This window comes from Zootoca vivipara, chromosome 8 (assembly GCF_965207765.1).
Source record: "Zootoca vivipara chromosome 8, rZooViv2.hap1.1, whole genome shotgun sequence".
Lineage (NCBI taxonomy): Eukaryota > Metazoa > Chordata > Lepidosauria > Squamata > Lacertidae > Zootoca > Zootoca vivipara.
Window position 1 is genome coordinate 10,215,536 of NC_142591.1, and position 15,703 is coordinate 10,231,238.

The following is a 15,703-nucleotide window of genomic DNA, read 5'->3' on the forward strand; positions in this document are numbered from 1 at the left end:
GCAGTGGGGAATGAAAAGTGAGTGGTGGTTGTCTATAATCAAATTTCTAAAGCGCAAAAAGTATTTTTCTATGGTAACGACTCTGTTACTTATGCCTCTTCACATGTTGTCAGGTTCTGTTTTGCAGTTCCGGCTTAACGTGGCTTTTGCCTGCCTTGCTGCTAACAAAGTGAACAAGAGCTTAGATCTTGCCTTATTTATGTACCACTGGCTATAATAAGCTATTTTGCAAATTCCCACCTTCACATGGGGGGGAAAAACCTTCCACCCGCTTCGTTGTTATCCTTTCTTAAGCCCTCATACAGGTTCTTTTCTCTCTTTTTGCAATATCCTTTCTTTGCTGGTGGCGAGCAGCCCTGCAAAGAAGGTTTTCCAGATAATCTTTATCAGTTAATCCTTGCTTCTAAACGTTTTTTGCACAACAGTAGAACTTACTATGTGTTTTGTACACTGTTTGCTAACCAGCAGTGGCTTTCCCAGAGCCTAAGCCTCTGCTCTAAAACTAATTTTGGACTCCATAAAGTACATCAACACTTGCGCTGGATTATTATTTTTTAATCACCCCTGTAAACATTTCAGAATTGTTGTGAGCAAAGTTAGGAGTGCCTTCTTCTTTCTCCTAACTTCAGATATCCCCAGAAGCTCCCCCACGCTTCACTTTTCAGTATGGCAAAAAAAAAAGTCAACATATCATTAGAGAGAGAGATTTGCCTTTATGGTTAGTTTTATTATTTATATGGGTTTACATCCTTCTGTATCCCATGGACTCTGGGTGGCTAACAGTTTTTTAAAAGCATATATAGGTTTGTATTCTTTGGAGGGTTCGCAACAAACCTGGACCCCAAACAAGAGAAGGGGTGGGCAAGAAAAACAGGATTTTCACATAATAAATTCATCCCTAAACTTTTTCTATGCATGGAGAACAGTTAGTTTCTCGCAGCATTGGGAAGAAGCACTGCAGGAGTGAAAACTCCCACCTGATCCAAGTGTGTAGTCCTTTGTAAGATCACTGTCTCATTGGCTGATACTCTGCTACTTGCACTTGAAACAGGTTGTTATTTGGGGTGAATGTTGTTCAGCAGAGGAGAATAAAGAAAACGACCCTGGTGAGATCCAGCCTTGTTCGCCAGTCCTGGATGTTGGGGACTCTGTCACGGCCCTTAGTGCTAGTCATCTGCTAGCTCCTGATGGGAGGTATGTTGCCCCTTTGTCCTTGGAGAAGCCATTTGCTCAGAAGCCGAATGTTCATGGCGATTGATTTCCTGAAACAGAGCCACTAGTGGCTTTTGTGGCCTGTGTTTCTTAGTGCGCCTTGTCATAGTTCTAACTCTTATTCAGTCAGTCACTGGTTCTACCAGCCCCTACCCCTTCTAGGTGTTGCTCTATGTGGGACGTACGTTGTAATATCCATAGGCCCTATTAACAAGTCTTAAAATGGGGGAAGGCTTAAAAGTTGCTTGTATGTGCAGTTTATATGTGATGCCCAATATGTGGTGGTTGAGCTGGGATTATCAGCTTTCAGAGAGTTGGAAGGAATCTTGCAGGTCATCTAGTCCAACCGCCTGCAATTCTGGAACCACAAATACAGCATCCATGGCAGATGGCCCTCCAAGCTGTGCTTAAAAACCTCCGAGGAAGGAGAGTCCACAGTCTACTGAGGGAGACCATTCCGTTGTGGAACCACTCTTCCCGCCGCAAAGTTCTTCCTGACATTTAGTCAGAATCTCCTTTCTTGTAACTTGAAGCCAGTAGTTCAGGCCTTACCCTCTGGAGCAGGAGAAAACAAGCTTGCTGACTGGGTAATGAGCTTTAATTACTGACAGAACTCTCCGTTTTTTATAGCTATATCGTTGCAATAGGCACAGAATGTGGGAAGATTCACTTGTATAAATGGAAACCAAGCAACAAGAGGCTGCCACTTTCGGACTGGACCAAGTGTTTTGAAACGGACAACAGGTAACCCTATCCCAAATCTCTTTTGTCTCAAAGCAACTATACAGAAAGCCACTATTTCACAGATGCCTTAGCATTTGGCTGTGTGAGGGTTCTTGCACTGGTTCTGTGAGGCCCCTTTGGCACCTGTTATAATGATGCCTTAAGGGACCTGCATTTGTAGAAACCCTTATTTATAGAGCTGATGCAGCATAGCTGCTAGAAATGTGAGCTGGGAATTCTCTGCTTCAGATTTGCCCCCAGCCAGTAGCTGAATTTTAATTGTGGTGAGCCATGCTATCATAGCAGCAAGATGTGCACTGGAGGAGATGCAGGAGCAGGATGAAAATGTTGTGGATGCTTGTGTCTGTGTATGGTTGCTGTGGACCTTTCTCTGCTTCTTTATCAAGAACTGCTTAATTTCAGAAAGTGTTGCACAAGGGCTCTTCCAGACCCTGTTGCTCTTGGGAGTGCCAGTAAACGAGTCAAACCATTTCTGTTGTTCTTAAACTTGTTCTGATTTGATTCTAGTTCAGCCCAGTAAAGGTTTGTTAGCAGCTTCAGATGAATGTCATATGATAATACTGATTTCTCTGCATGATAAGGCTAAAGGTCCCTGCGATACTTTTATCATTATGATCAATTCACTGCAGTTCCCAGGCAGTCATCCCTCAAGCTCTGTGGCCAGAACCAGAACCAGATCTGCTTAGTTTCAGGCCCATACCCTGGCCATACACTATCACAATAGTCTTAGTCAGTGTGTTACACATGCAATTTCTGCTCCATGCTTTTCGACTCATAGCTGATCCCAGAGAGCAGCTTCCCCTGCACATCCTTGCACTCAGTTCAATTTCCTACAGTGAGAGGGAAGACAGTACAGCACGGGTGGAATCCCTCTGTGTAGTGCATGAAAAAAATATCCTTCCCTCCTGCTTTCACCAGACTGTTCTCATCATGGTTGGTTGCAGAATTATAGCAGCAAATGTCCTCTGTTCTGCCTATTTCGTTTCTCAGCCCTGGAAGAGGGCAGAGTGTTAGCAATACCTGGCCTTTATATAGCACTTTCAGAGCACTGCACATTACATTATCTAGTAATTATCTAGTAATCCTTTCAATAACCTTGTAAAATGGGTCATCATCCTGACGATATTACAGATTTGAGTGGTGGGAGGCAAGTAGCTGTGAACCAAGGACTCCCTGATTTGCAGCCCCAGTCTCTTACTGTAGCTCTTATATTAGAAGCTTTAGCCCATATATAGAATTCAGTTGCCATTCTTGTTGTGCATGTATCCCCATATCACCCCTTAAAAAAATTATATCCATATTTGGAACTAGCAACCTGAATTTCAATTCAGATACAACTAAGCCTTAGATAAAAGACAGAACCAAGACTCACTTTAGCTCTGGAATCAGTTACTACAATTGTTTGCAGCTATATGCATACTGGGTTAAGACTTTCCAAATCAGATGCAAATAACTTGATGTGCTTGCGTGTGCAAGCTGAACTTTAAAGACCTTAATGGGACATTTAGAAATGCATATAGGGTGAATTTTTAAAAGCTTAAATCTGATGGGAGGGAGGAATATACCGGTATAGTCTGAGTCAGTTTTATTTATATAATACATGTTCCGCCACATTTGTGCTCAAAGCAATTTGCAGACAAAATAAAATAATGCAGTACTCTTAATAAGAGTTATATTATCACTACTGCATGAACAATGAATAGAGGAGGCACATCCATGCTGATTTCAAGTTCTGTGCCTTTTGGGATCTGGGTTGTTAAGGCCCCATGAGACCATGAATGTTTGAATCTATCACTATGCCATTAACTTTTCCATTTATCTAGATTGGCCCAAAGGGCTTACTAGTGTACCAGCAGCATCTGTTTGCCCTTCAGAAGGTTTGCCCGGTTCCACATACACATTTCTCACACAGTCCAGAGCCCTCTGGGACATCTATTGCTAGCACAATAGCTAGATAAGACTTTACACAGTTCTGTTGACATACCTTGACTTCTGTATGTCTTGTTTACATTTATTAAGAGTTCAGTGTTGCAAATTGTCAGCTGTAGCTACTTAATTCTTGAACAAGTTTACCTGCTCTGGTGCCAGCAGATGGAGATTGAATTGGAGCTACTATTTGCTTTTATTTGAGTTGTTTACTCTGTGGAATAACATGTCTATAGTTCAAAAAGCATTGGGAAATGTGAATATTAGTTGGGTAATTAACATTTTCTACACGTGCTTCTGATTGCAGTTGTTTGTGCACCTGGATTTTGCCTTTGGATACGGCGGCCAATCATAGTTCAGTGGTTAGGATTGCCCCTACAAACGTATGGGTTGATTACATCATCCCATCCTGATTTTTGTTGATAATAATTTGCTGAGATAACCATATTGGTAGCCTGTTGGTTAGCATCTTGCCTGGAAATCATAATACGAATCCATAGTTTGTTTATAAACTTGAAGTAAGGCATTAACGACAGGTTGCTAATGTGGATGTCGTAGTAAACTATGATTAGTGAAACCTAGAAGTGAAACACAAAAAAACGAACGAACACCCCCACACCCTAGAAGGGGGAGAAGGTAATTCATGAAACGAGGCTGGAGTGAGTGAGCACATGGGCTCGCGAAGGCACCCCTGACTATCAGCCCATGGTTTGGCATCTTTTCCCTTGAGCTGTTGTACTCTGACACTTGCTTCTCTTTAAACTTTCTAAGTGATGTGTTTTGTAACTTTTCGTTAAGAAGCTTGCATGGCTAATGGCAACGTTTGACCTGAAATTACAGTGAAAATAGGTTTATTTCTGTTTGAATTATTTATGGGATGAAGTGGAGAAATGCCACTTGAACTCAGAATAGCTCCAGCATCTTTAATATCTACAGGCAGTGACAAGTTTAGTCCCCCCCCCCAAGCTGGCAGCGCTGAAAAGGAGTGCACTAATTAGATAAATGCTGACGTTTGGAATTGACAAAGTCCAGCTGAGTTTGACATTTTGTGGTTGTGAGAGATGAATTGGGTTTCCTTCCTCCTAATAGCTTCTGTCTTTTTGCAGCCAAAGCCACACTCTTGTTGTCAAGCAGCTGTGTTGGAGAAAGTGCGTGGGCCGAGCTGGGCAAGGGACAGCCGAGAGCAGCAAGTGGCTGCAGCTGGCGAGCTGCGGGGCTGACTATTCTGTCAAGATACTCAGCATTAACAGAGACAGTCTTTAAGCAATTTACTTTCGACCACACTTCGTGAAATATGTGAATAGTATCTGTTTTCTGAACTTTTTTTTAAAGCACTTCTTTTTATGAAAACTATGGCAAATGCTACACGTCTACCTGGAGCTTAATTATTAAAGCGGTTTGTATAAAAACATGTGTCTACTATTGGCCTTCCCTCACGAAAAGGTTATTCTCCACGAGTGTATTGCTGTCCTTCGCTAGCGTTTTCCTTGAGATAACCATCTCCCTAGAGCAGAAGTGGCTGGGGCAGAACGGACTCACTTCTTTACCTCCTTGGAAATTACATTCCTGTTTAAAGTTGCCTATCCCCCCCCCCTCGTGTTCAACATCATTTTCGTTCATGGTTCTAGCCTGGGCCTCAACAAAGTTTTGTCTCTTAAATGTGCCTGAGCCTTAACCAATGCAGGGTTTTTGTTTTGGTCGGGGTGGAGAATGTCAGGCTCAGGGGCTGCATTTTGCCTTCTGCACCTCACGATTTGGCTCTTAGTACTTTCCCTAGGCCCTTCCCAGCCACATCCCCTGCTTGTCCCGCTCTGCACTTTCCTTGGTTGTTTTTGCCTAGCTGGAGTGTGTCTCTGATAATGCCTCTTGTTTCCCTAGGTTAAAGATAGAAAGAGGGGTGTGAGAATGCCTGTCAACTAGACTATTGCACAAAGGTAAAATTCACATTAATTGCTCTGTCCACTTCACAGCCCTTCTCCCTGCCCTCCACTGGCATGCAGCCCCCAGAATCTTGCCCAGAATGGAATGTGGCCCTCTGAGTGAAAAAGGTTCTGTGCCCCTGATTTAGATGACCTTTTGAAATTCTTTGTAACTTTTCGTCTCTGTTACGTATAATGTGTGTTAAACGCGGCGGCTTGAGATCAGATTTATTGTGCCATGGAACTTGTGTGATTCCAGTTCCATTAGATTTAATTTTTTCTGAGAGTATAGTACAGTGGTACCTCTGCTTACGAACTTAATTCGCTTTGGAGGTCCGTTCTTAACCTGAGGCACCACTTTAGCTAATGGGGTCTCCCACTGCTGCCACGTGATTTCTGTTCTCATCCTGTGGTAAAGTTCTTAACCCAAGGTACTACTTCCGGGTTAGTGGAGTCTGTAACCCAAAGTGTTTGTAACCCGAGGTACCACTGTATTCACTATTTTGCAATATTTGTCTGATTCTTTGTTAAAAGTGGGTAACTTTTTCAACTATTGAAAGTCTTTGCGTGGTGCTGCACAGTCGTGTGAGGAAAATGAATAGGACTAGTGTGCTCGGTCCCAGCTCCTGCCCACCTAGCAGTTCGAAAGCACGTCAAGTGCAAGTAGATAAATAGGGACCGCTCCGGCTGAAAGGTAAACAGTGTTTCTGTGTGCTGCTCTGGTTCGCCAGAAGCAGCTTAGTCATGCTGGCCACATGACCCGGAAGCTGCCTGCAGACAAACGCCAGCTCCCTCAGCCTATAGAGCAATATGAGAACCGCAACCCCAGAGTTGTCCGCAACTGGACCTAACGGTCAGGGGTCCCTTTACCTTTATTTTCAACTCTTAAAGGATAGTGCTCAGATGCGGGATCACCTTATGTAGACCACCTTAAGCTCCATCATGGAAGCAAAGTGCAGCTTACCTATGATAAAATAAATTAAGGTCTTGGCCTTTTTGTTGACTCTTGCCTGTGTGGTGCTGAAATCAGAGAGGGAAAGGTTTTAGTTGTCTTTCCATAAATAGCCTGTGCTGGGACAAATTTTCTCTAAATTACACTCAGCCAACTAAAAAACTCTCAGACTAATTGTTAAAACTAGTGCAATCTTCTTTTCCCCCAGGAAAGTGAGCCCAGTCATTTGAGAAACCCTTCTTATAAGTGGATCAAATGTCAAGCTTGCAGCAGTGGCATAGCAATTGTAGCAGAGAATATCTCATTCTGTCCTTTATGCTTAAGCAAACCTTAAAGCCTCTTTGGGGAGCTTCTTATGCATTGCTGAAAATTTAACCGAGTCCAACACATCTCCTTAACAAAGTCGTTCCTATATTGCTTCTGTAAAAAGAAATTTACATGATTTTTTTTAAAAAAATTGAAACCTCAGCAACAGAGCAATTCACTCCTGTGTATCTTAAGTTAAAGTAGAGAGCTCAGAAGTAAACCACCACCAGCTTGCCTCTGCCTGAGACCCTGAAGAATTTCTGCCAGTCAGATTTAAACAGCACCAGGCTTGATAATTTAATGGGTCTGACACCGTGTCAATAATCATATGTTTATAAAGCAAAACGGCACAGAAAAAGCATAAATATGAGGCCATCCATCCTTAGGAAGCTGGGGCAATTCATGGTTCTGAGGCCACAGTGTAAATGAACCAGGATCCTTCGAGACCTTTGCATCTTGTTAGGAATAGTCTGCCAAGGTTAGAGGTGGAAGCAATTTTAATACTTGTTAAGTTTTTCCAGTAAAGTACACCCAGTCACCAGGATATGTGGCCAAGCAAGTGGTTATTTTGAAGCCTGTGCTGACAGGTATCGTAAGGCATTGAAGGAGGGTGAAGTGAGAAGTGCTTGGATTCCTATCTCTGGATAAAATCAGAAGCGAGCACCAAAGACTTGGAGAAGAATGGCCAGTCCTCCTTTGCAAGTTGGGCAAGAGTCAATTCAGTGTATGGAACGGCACTTCAGGCCAAGAAAATGGGTGAGTAGCTTCATGTGTCCTGGCACATGAGCATTTTTAGTGTTACATATATAATTTAAGCTTACAATTTTTTTAACGGGTTGGCTTGACTTCATCAAGAAATCAGTGCTCACTTTAGTCTCGCTCCCTCTTGAAAATATTTTCTGTCGTCCCAGCAAAAATTGAGCCTGCCCTTCCCCCAGACGATAACAACCTTTGTATTTGTAGGAGTTGCTACATTCTTCCTCTGGAAATAATTCCTAAGCATGAATAATAGTTATGGCCACCAATGTAGACCCCTTCAAAATTAACGGAGGGTAATGCTTTCTGTGTCTTGTTATCCTACATCCAAGATCGGAGGGAGCATGCCCTTAATTGCTGAAAAATGGCAGCTGGAAAGGGCTATTGCTCATGGGCATTTGGCTAGTCACTTTGGGAAACAGGATATCGGACTAGGTAAGCCTTAGGTTTGATCCAGCAGGGCACTTCTGATGTCTTACCGGTTTCAAAAGCAATGGCCTGGTAGCTGAAGCCAGAGTTTCTCATGGGAAGTAGCCACTTTAAAAAAACAAAAACATGCCTGTAAAGGAACAGTGAAAATCCATTTGTGACTGGGAAGGAGTGCTAAAGAAACATGCAGGGAGTTGTTTTGAAAGCAGCATTGATTTTTTAAAACCTCCACTGAGGTCATGACTAATGTCTGAAAAACCAGGTTGAAGTTAAAATGCAACTTCGTTATCTCACATTAGGAAAACAACTGGGAACCTGACCTTATTTTTTAAATCAGTGTGTGCTGTCTGCTCTGAGGTAAGTCCCATTGAGTTCAAGGGGGCTTATTTCCAGGTAACTAGGTATTGGATTGCAGCCCAAGAAATGGGACGCTGTGTTATTGGACAATTTATAGGGAGCTATCGTCCATTTTGCAGAGTAATTCCCATTGTTGACTGTTATGAAAGGCATAATTAACATGTCTCAAAATTTTAGACATTTTCTAACTTTGATATGGGAGAACCGAGAATATCCATGTCTTGCCCCACATGTCTTGCAATGTGGTTATGACAACTCCCATTGAGTTGTTTGCAGGGATCACTGCTGCCAACTTTGCAAGCAGATCTCTGATAACTCTATTGCTGTTTGGGAGCATCAGTGTCATCTACCTTCAGCTTGGGCAATGCTTCAAATAATTTAACGCAGTGCATCTCAGTTCCTACATATATGGAGAGCAATATCTTTGCCATAGTCCTTTCTTCCCTCATGGAAGTGTAAGCCTATTCAATAAAGTAGATGGGGACAAATCTGAGCAAGCAATTTGCATTGCAATGCAAAATACTTATTAATAACAGTAACCTTTCATTAATATTGGTTTGCTGCAGTTTGTCCCATAAACATTGCTGTAAAATCATCAAAGGCAATACACAGCTTATTTAGATCCCATGTTGTATCTATTGGCCTAAAATGAAGTTGTGGTCCATAGTACCTCTTCCCTTATGGAAAACAGCATCATAAAAGTGGCTGATGCTGATCGATTTAACACAGGCATCCCCAAATGGCGGCCCTCCAGATGTTTTGGCCTACAACTCCCATGATCTCTAGCTAACAGGACCAGTGGTTGGGGAAGATGGGAATTGTAGTCCAAAACATCTGGAGGGCCGAAGTTTGGGGATGCCTGATTTAACAAATGTAGACAAATTATAGGTTTTTAATGGATCAGCCTATATACTAAAGGGCCTCGATTTCTTTGGGGTGGTCCCTTTTTCCCTTTCTGTGCAGTGGAATTTATAACCCAAGATGTCCTTCTACTTGACAGGGAGCTTTAGAATTGCTACAAGCCACACATAGCACGGGCTTATATGCACTACTTTTAAAAAACAAAAACCCTGCTCAGAAATGCGTACAATTTGCCATGTAATATACTTGTACCCACTTCGAAACAAGAAGATTCTAAAAATAATACATTTAAATACACAAAGGCCCCATTCAGTGTTAACTCTTATCTTTCTGTGCAGGTCCCCTCACCAGACTCTTGAGATCAGAACCATGGCAGCATATGGGAGAGTCACTTCCACACTGCATCCAACCAGTCTCACCCTGGGAATGGTAAGGACCTCATGGTGCATGATATCATCCTAAAAAGTAGCTTCTAGGCTAGGGGTGGGGAACATGTAGCTCTCCAGATAGTGCTGGACTCCAGCTTCCATCAGCCCTGCAGCTAACATGGCCACTGGCAAGGGATGATGGGACTTGTAGTCCAGTGAACAGCCATAGGGTCACAGCTTCCCTACACATACGTAGGCAGTTATGGGGAAGAAGAAGAGAATGTCTGTCTGCTCCATTGACTGAATGCTCTGCAGGACTTTTCTCTGTGCTGCAGTATGTAGATGATGGTGCAACAACTTTTCTCTCTCCTTGTTGCTCGTGTCTACTGGAAGACAGGGTCTTTTCTTAGACTAAACAAGATTGGCCAGGGCTCTGGACTAGGAGGCATCTCCTATTTTTCTCTAGCTAGGCCTTTGCCTGCAATACAGAAAGAGATCAATTGCTACCTATCTCACCAAATGGGGCCTGAGTGAGCTTTTTTCCGTCCTAGCAGTGAGTTTTGTACCTGCAATTTTACAAGGGTTATCCGTAAGAAAGAGAACCAACCACTAAGTAGTAATTAGGTTTTCTCTATTTTATTAATAAAACAGATTTTTGCAACAATTTATTAAAAATTGGTTTTCATGCAGTATAAGGGGTATACAAGAAATTCTCCATGTATTCTCTTTTTTTAAAATAATTTTTGACAGTTCCAGTCTAGATTAAAGCATTTTGTGCACTATCATTGTTGGAAAATGCCATTGGGGCATAGCTCGTCATAAATTTTTACAGTACATTTTTGCTGCAGTATAAAAAAACAGAAACATTAAATAGCTATAGTCACTTTTGTGGGCCTTATTTTCTGCAGGAAATTTTAAAAAAATGTTGTGGGAGAAACTACAGTTGCATTGGAGACAAAGAATGTACTGTATGATTTAAACCTAAGAAACAGCACACGGTCAGTATTCACAAAGAGTTACAGACACACACTCACCGCCAACAGTCCAATACTTTTTGGAATTTTTTTTATTTGTTTCCTGCTATGTTGGAATAATATTTTCTACAGAAATGTTTTGTGTATACATTATATACAGTATTATTGTTCTTTTTTGAAAAGTAATATTTATTTGTATTAAATAAAGTCCTGATGAAGTTTATTAATAAATTAAGAGAATACTGGCAACACACATACATACACGCTCACACACTCACACCAGACGACACCTTCAGTGGTTAGTGCTCAAACAGAGTGATGTGTTCTACTCCCTGTGCGGTAGACTTACTCACTGTTGTCCTAACCCTTCCAGGTGCCTCCATGACCTCTCAGCGATATGTGTGCAGGGAGAGATTCTGTGATGCCCCCAGTGGATTAAGCGTCATGTGTTTCAAAGGTAATATAATCAGGAAGGAGGGAGCAGGGGCATCTGAAGTGACTCGGTTGATATTATCTCCTCTCTCATGCAGATACTAAAACGCTATCCTGGGAACACTGGTGGGAAAAAGATTCATTCCTATGGCATGAGAGAAGACAGTGCAGTAACAAAAGGACACACACACCCTTCCCTCTCCACACTGCCCTATTGTGCTAGCTTAATTAATACAAGATTTAGAAATGGCAGCTGGCCAGTATCACCAATGTTGCATGCCAAATTGCCATCCAATTTGAGTGGCCAAGGCTGGAGACAGCCAACACGGTTGGAAAAAGTGAAGATGGCAGTACAGTGGTACCTCGCAAGACGAAGTTTTTCAGTGGGGTTTTGGTTTTTTTTGCCACGGCAAACCGCGCTTCACAAGACAAAATTATCGCAAGATGAAGCAACTCGCGGAACGAATTACTTTTGTCTTGCGAGGCACCACTGTAATTTCATCTCATCATGCCGTTATCTCTGGGCACACAGGTGTTGCAGTGTTTCGAAGCAGTACCCCCCCCCCCCCCAAAAAAAACCTGAACAGAGACAATGGAGCGTACAACACGCGGGGATTTTTTTTTTGTCTGTCTCCAGCCCTCAGCCACTCTCTGAATGTTGTTTCTGCGCCATTCACATGATTTGCATATCCTGCTCACAGCTTGCCATGGGAAGGAACAAGAGCTTACATAAACACATTTCTTCATGAATAGACCCAGCTCACTCAATCTAAAGATTGTGTGGGTGAGGCCTTTTCACAGAGCAGTGCTTTTCAACTAGTGGTACTTCACAGTGTGTTTGGTGGGTTGAGTACCAGCAGCTGAAAAGCACAGTTGTAGGTGCATGGAAATGCAGACGCCTTAGCTTGCTCCGAGCGTCCTATACGCAGTAAGGCAATGGCAAAGATTAGGCCTTGCTTCCATGCCAGTCCAGTGCAGAATCCACCGTGCTTGGGGTTATGTGGAAAGTGTCCTATAACTACATAAGCGATAAGAACGTCAGATAATGCAGTATCTTCAATAATGCAAGTGCTGTGCTCAGAGCAAGGATCCCACTGAAATTATCTGTGTCAGATAATTGTGGAAAAGATCTTTGGATCACACATGCACAATCTTAATCACTGCAGGCTTGCACAGAACCACTAGCAGACAGGCAGAACATGCTTGTATCAGATCTCTATCAGTTAGTGATGGAATCACTCAAATGTTTCATTTGAGCTTTCTGCTGTTGCACTCTGATAAGAATTCAGTTGCTCTTTTAGGGAGGGAGTAGATTGAATCATGATTTCTCGGGGGGGGGGGAGACGACCATTTTTTAAAAAATGTGTTCTACAAAAAACGTATTCACTTTTTGCCTTTAGTTTCCTAATTCAAAGGACAAGGGAATTCCCCCCTAACCCACATAGGCGAACTTGGTTCAGACTGTCTTATTCTCAACTACCACTGTCACACACGCAGATATGAAGCAAAGGTTGTGTATATACTATCTGTGCCTCTGCAAAATTCAGCTGCAGCAGCGAAGTGGTGCCTAAACATCCCACCCACCCCAACCCCGCCTTGCTAAATTAACTGTACTGTAATTATGTTGTGGTTTAAATCAAGCAAACTCTGGGGGAGGGGGACAATCCACCCTGTGACATTAAGACTTCCGTAGCCATTCTCAGCCTTGTGCTGTTGGACTTAGTTTTCTGTATGTTTGCAGATGGCCACCTCTGGAACCCTGCATCTTATCAGGAGGAAGGAATGGCTGCAAATAACATCTTGTTTACCCTACCTGGTAGCCTTTCTGAGATCCTGGCCCTGGACCTGCTTCCCCCTTGAAGCATTCTCCATCCCAAGCGTATCTTGAGATGAGTGGAGCTGGGCTAAGTGAAAGTCTCAATGACACCCGAAGAACCGTTCGAAGTGTCTCCTCCTCCCCACTGAACATAGTCCCAGAAATGAATGTCAGCCCAACTAGCTGGTGCCTCCAGCACCTGAATGAAATCCCTGCAAAACAAAAGTGTTTCCATTTCAGTTAATATAACTCTCAGTTGATGCAATTAACTTGTCTTTTTGCACGTGGCTCCACATTTTTCAGTAGCCGTATAAAGTTTAGTGACACTTGAGCAGGGTTCTTTTGTCTTTGTTCTTTGTTGAGTCTATGTTTCCCAGCCACCCTGGCCTCTGTAGAAATCTGGGAAGAAACACGGGTTTGGTGACTTTCCTCACGAAGAAATAAAAACGTCCACAAGTAAGGCTACAGATCAAACCTCCGGGTGACCCTCTCCACTTCACATGCTTTCCCACAGCAGTGGAGCTGGTCTTCCCTTGATGATGGCCTCGTAAAACTAGTTCCTCTGTGTTAAGAGCAAGGAGTATGTAGAAGGCAAGAGTTTCACACAAGACGTTCGGTCCAGCCATTGAGTACCAAAAGCAAGTTCACAGAGCTCTGGTCCTACAGGCCAGAGACCATCACACGGAAAGATGGCGGTACGTGCCGGTGCCGTGGACTGGCACTGGGGCTGACACATGGACTAGCACAGCTGGCATCAACCCCTCCTATTGATGGCAAATAGGCATGATGGAGAATGGGCAGTTGTAAGGAGAGTCGACGCTGTATGCTGCAAAGGCAGAAAGGAGAAAGATGAACAGGAAGGAAATGGAGTAAGGGCTTTGCTAGCAGGCTATTGACAAAGTGTCCCTCGTTTGTGAGATGCCTTACAGCCACAAATAAATTCACTGGGCGGCCTGACAAAATAGCCCATGAAATGAGCAAAAGCAATACACCCAAGATATACTACCTCTTCTTTCTTAACAAACCCCTGGGAGGCCTTGGGTCTTCGCTTTTCTTTCTTTGCTCATTTGTTAAGCTAAATACTTGCTTGCTAGCCACCCAAGCCCAGCATTATTTTTGTACATGTCACCATGCTTTAAAACCAGCACTTCAGGTCTCCAGAGTTGTCTGGGGGCACCGTTAACAAGGCCCCCAAATTACAAAAGATTTTGTTTTACCAAATCTTGCCATAAATATGTATGTGTTCGAATGATTAACATTTTACTCAGAAAGACCAAGGGCACAGCGACAACTGTTAGCTTGGATCTCAAAGGATTCTTTGAGACATAATTTTGTAAGTAAGCGATGCACAGATTTAACAAAAAATGCTAAGGACTGATGAAGCAATCTAAGTTCTTGTGACCATGTAACAAGAAAGAACCATGCTACTTACTGTTCTGGGGAATTGATATCTTCTGTAAAGTCTTTGCTCGTTCTGGAGGGCTCTGTCGTATTCCACTGGGCTTGCGGATTTTGATCAAGGTGGTTTTTCAATACAGCCTTTTCACCATCTAGAAAACAGGAGAAAAGTGTCTTATATTATCATTTTTCCAAAGTAAATTTATTTTTTCAGAGTTGCAAGGATGATTCTGTAATCTACCACAGTGCTTCTAAAACTTACTTACTAAATCTACTGAATTATTGTGATAGCTAAGAAACATACCATTAAATAACAACAACAACAGCAACATTTATACCCCACCCATCTGGCTGGGTTTCCCCAGACCAATTAGATGTATTAAAATAATGCAAAATAAAACCCTGACAACAGATGGTTAGTTCACAGCATCCAATAATATCCTTGACCATCAATTAGATTTTAAACATTTTGAAACATACATGCTTTTACTTGCACCCCCACCCCACCCCCAATTACTAGCAAATCTCTCCGTTGGTAAGAAATCCTGGAGGGACATTGCCACTTCTTCTCTGTTCCCAGTTCCAAAAAGCAGGTCGTCTGTCTTTCCTGCCACCACCCAAAATGAAATTGCACACAGCAATACACAACAGTTCTCCCCCTAGCCCAGAAGAGCTCTCCACAAAGCACAGTGAAGGTGGTAGCTGCAACACACACAGTGCAATCCTGTACATGTCTATGCAGAGTCCTCCACTGCCTTGTGAGGTATCTCTGGGAGAGGAAAAAGCTAAGGAGCAAACCCTACACAAATCTGGAGTGCAATCCCTAAGACCATTGGATGGCATCTTGTACACCTGCTTCCGGCAACTCCTGCTGCCAACCTGTTGCCAAACGTATCACTCTGCTTTCCTTTGGACCACATCTGTGAGGCCGAGAGTGGGGGCCCTGTTGTCTGAGCAGCTGAAGACCTCCATACACACTGCCCAGGCCTGCGCCCTGGCAAGGTTGCTTTGGCGCTGCTAATGCAACTGTTTGACTTCACCCCTATTGTCTCTCAAGACAGACAGATGCCAATCCATGCAGAGTATGAGCCATTGAGCTTATTGTGACTTTCTGCTAGGAAAGTGTGTGAAGCCAACACATCTGTTGCTGAATGGAGGAGATAAATTCTTCCCTGGAACTTTATTTCCTCCCCACACCTTGTTTTAATGCCTTCCCTCCTCTCCTTGGTGGCAATGGTGGCTGCAGTGCTACC

The 15,703-nt window shown here is 43.0% G+C and overlaps 2 protein-coding genes across 6 annotated transcripts in view; one reads left to right on the plus strand and one right to left on the minus strand.

Annotated features, from left to right (window-relative positions):
* ELP2 (elongator acetyltransferase complex subunit 2) overlaps positions 1-15,703 on the plus strand; it is a 59,753-nt gene that overhangs the window by 34,455 nt on the left and 9,595 nt on the right. The window contains exons 20-27 of one of the 5 annotated variants that reach the window (XR_015951634.1): positions 1,052-1,194; positions 1,843-1,956; positions 4,989-5,278; positions 5,761-5,816; positions 7,581-7,815; positions 9,801-9,891; positions 10,739-10,828; positions 11,178-11,261. Coding sequence is in view for 1 of the 5 variants with exons in the window: in XM_088676209.1 (XP_088532335.1) it covers positions 1,052-1,194; positions 1,843-1,956; positions 4,989-5,145 (414 nt within the window). In the remaining 4 variants the exon portion in view is untranslated. Of the gene's footprint in view, positions 1-1,051; positions 1,195-1,842; positions 1,957-4,988; positions 5,292-5,760; positions 5,817-7,580; positions 7,816-9,800; positions 9,892-10,738; positions 10,829-11,177; positions 11,262-12,977; positions 13,384-15,703 lie in introns of those variants that run through there. The other 4 variants (XR_015951631.1, XR_015951632.1, XR_015951633.1 and 1 more) reach the window with 4 other exon arrangements.
* GABBR2 (gamma-aminobutyric acid type B receptor subunit 2) overlaps positions 13,382-15,703 on the minus strand; it is a 248,965-nt gene continuing 246,643 nt past the window's right edge. The window contains exons 18-19 of the mRNA XM_035124845.3: positions 14,485-14,602; positions 13,382-13,878 (exon numbers count right to left, since the gene is read on the minus strand). Coding sequence (XP_034980736.1) covers positions 13,713-13,878; positions 14,485-14,602 — 284 coding nt within the window. The 3' untranslated portion in view covers positions 13,382-13,712. The remainder of the gene's footprint in view (positions 13,879-14,484; positions 14,603-15,703) is intronic.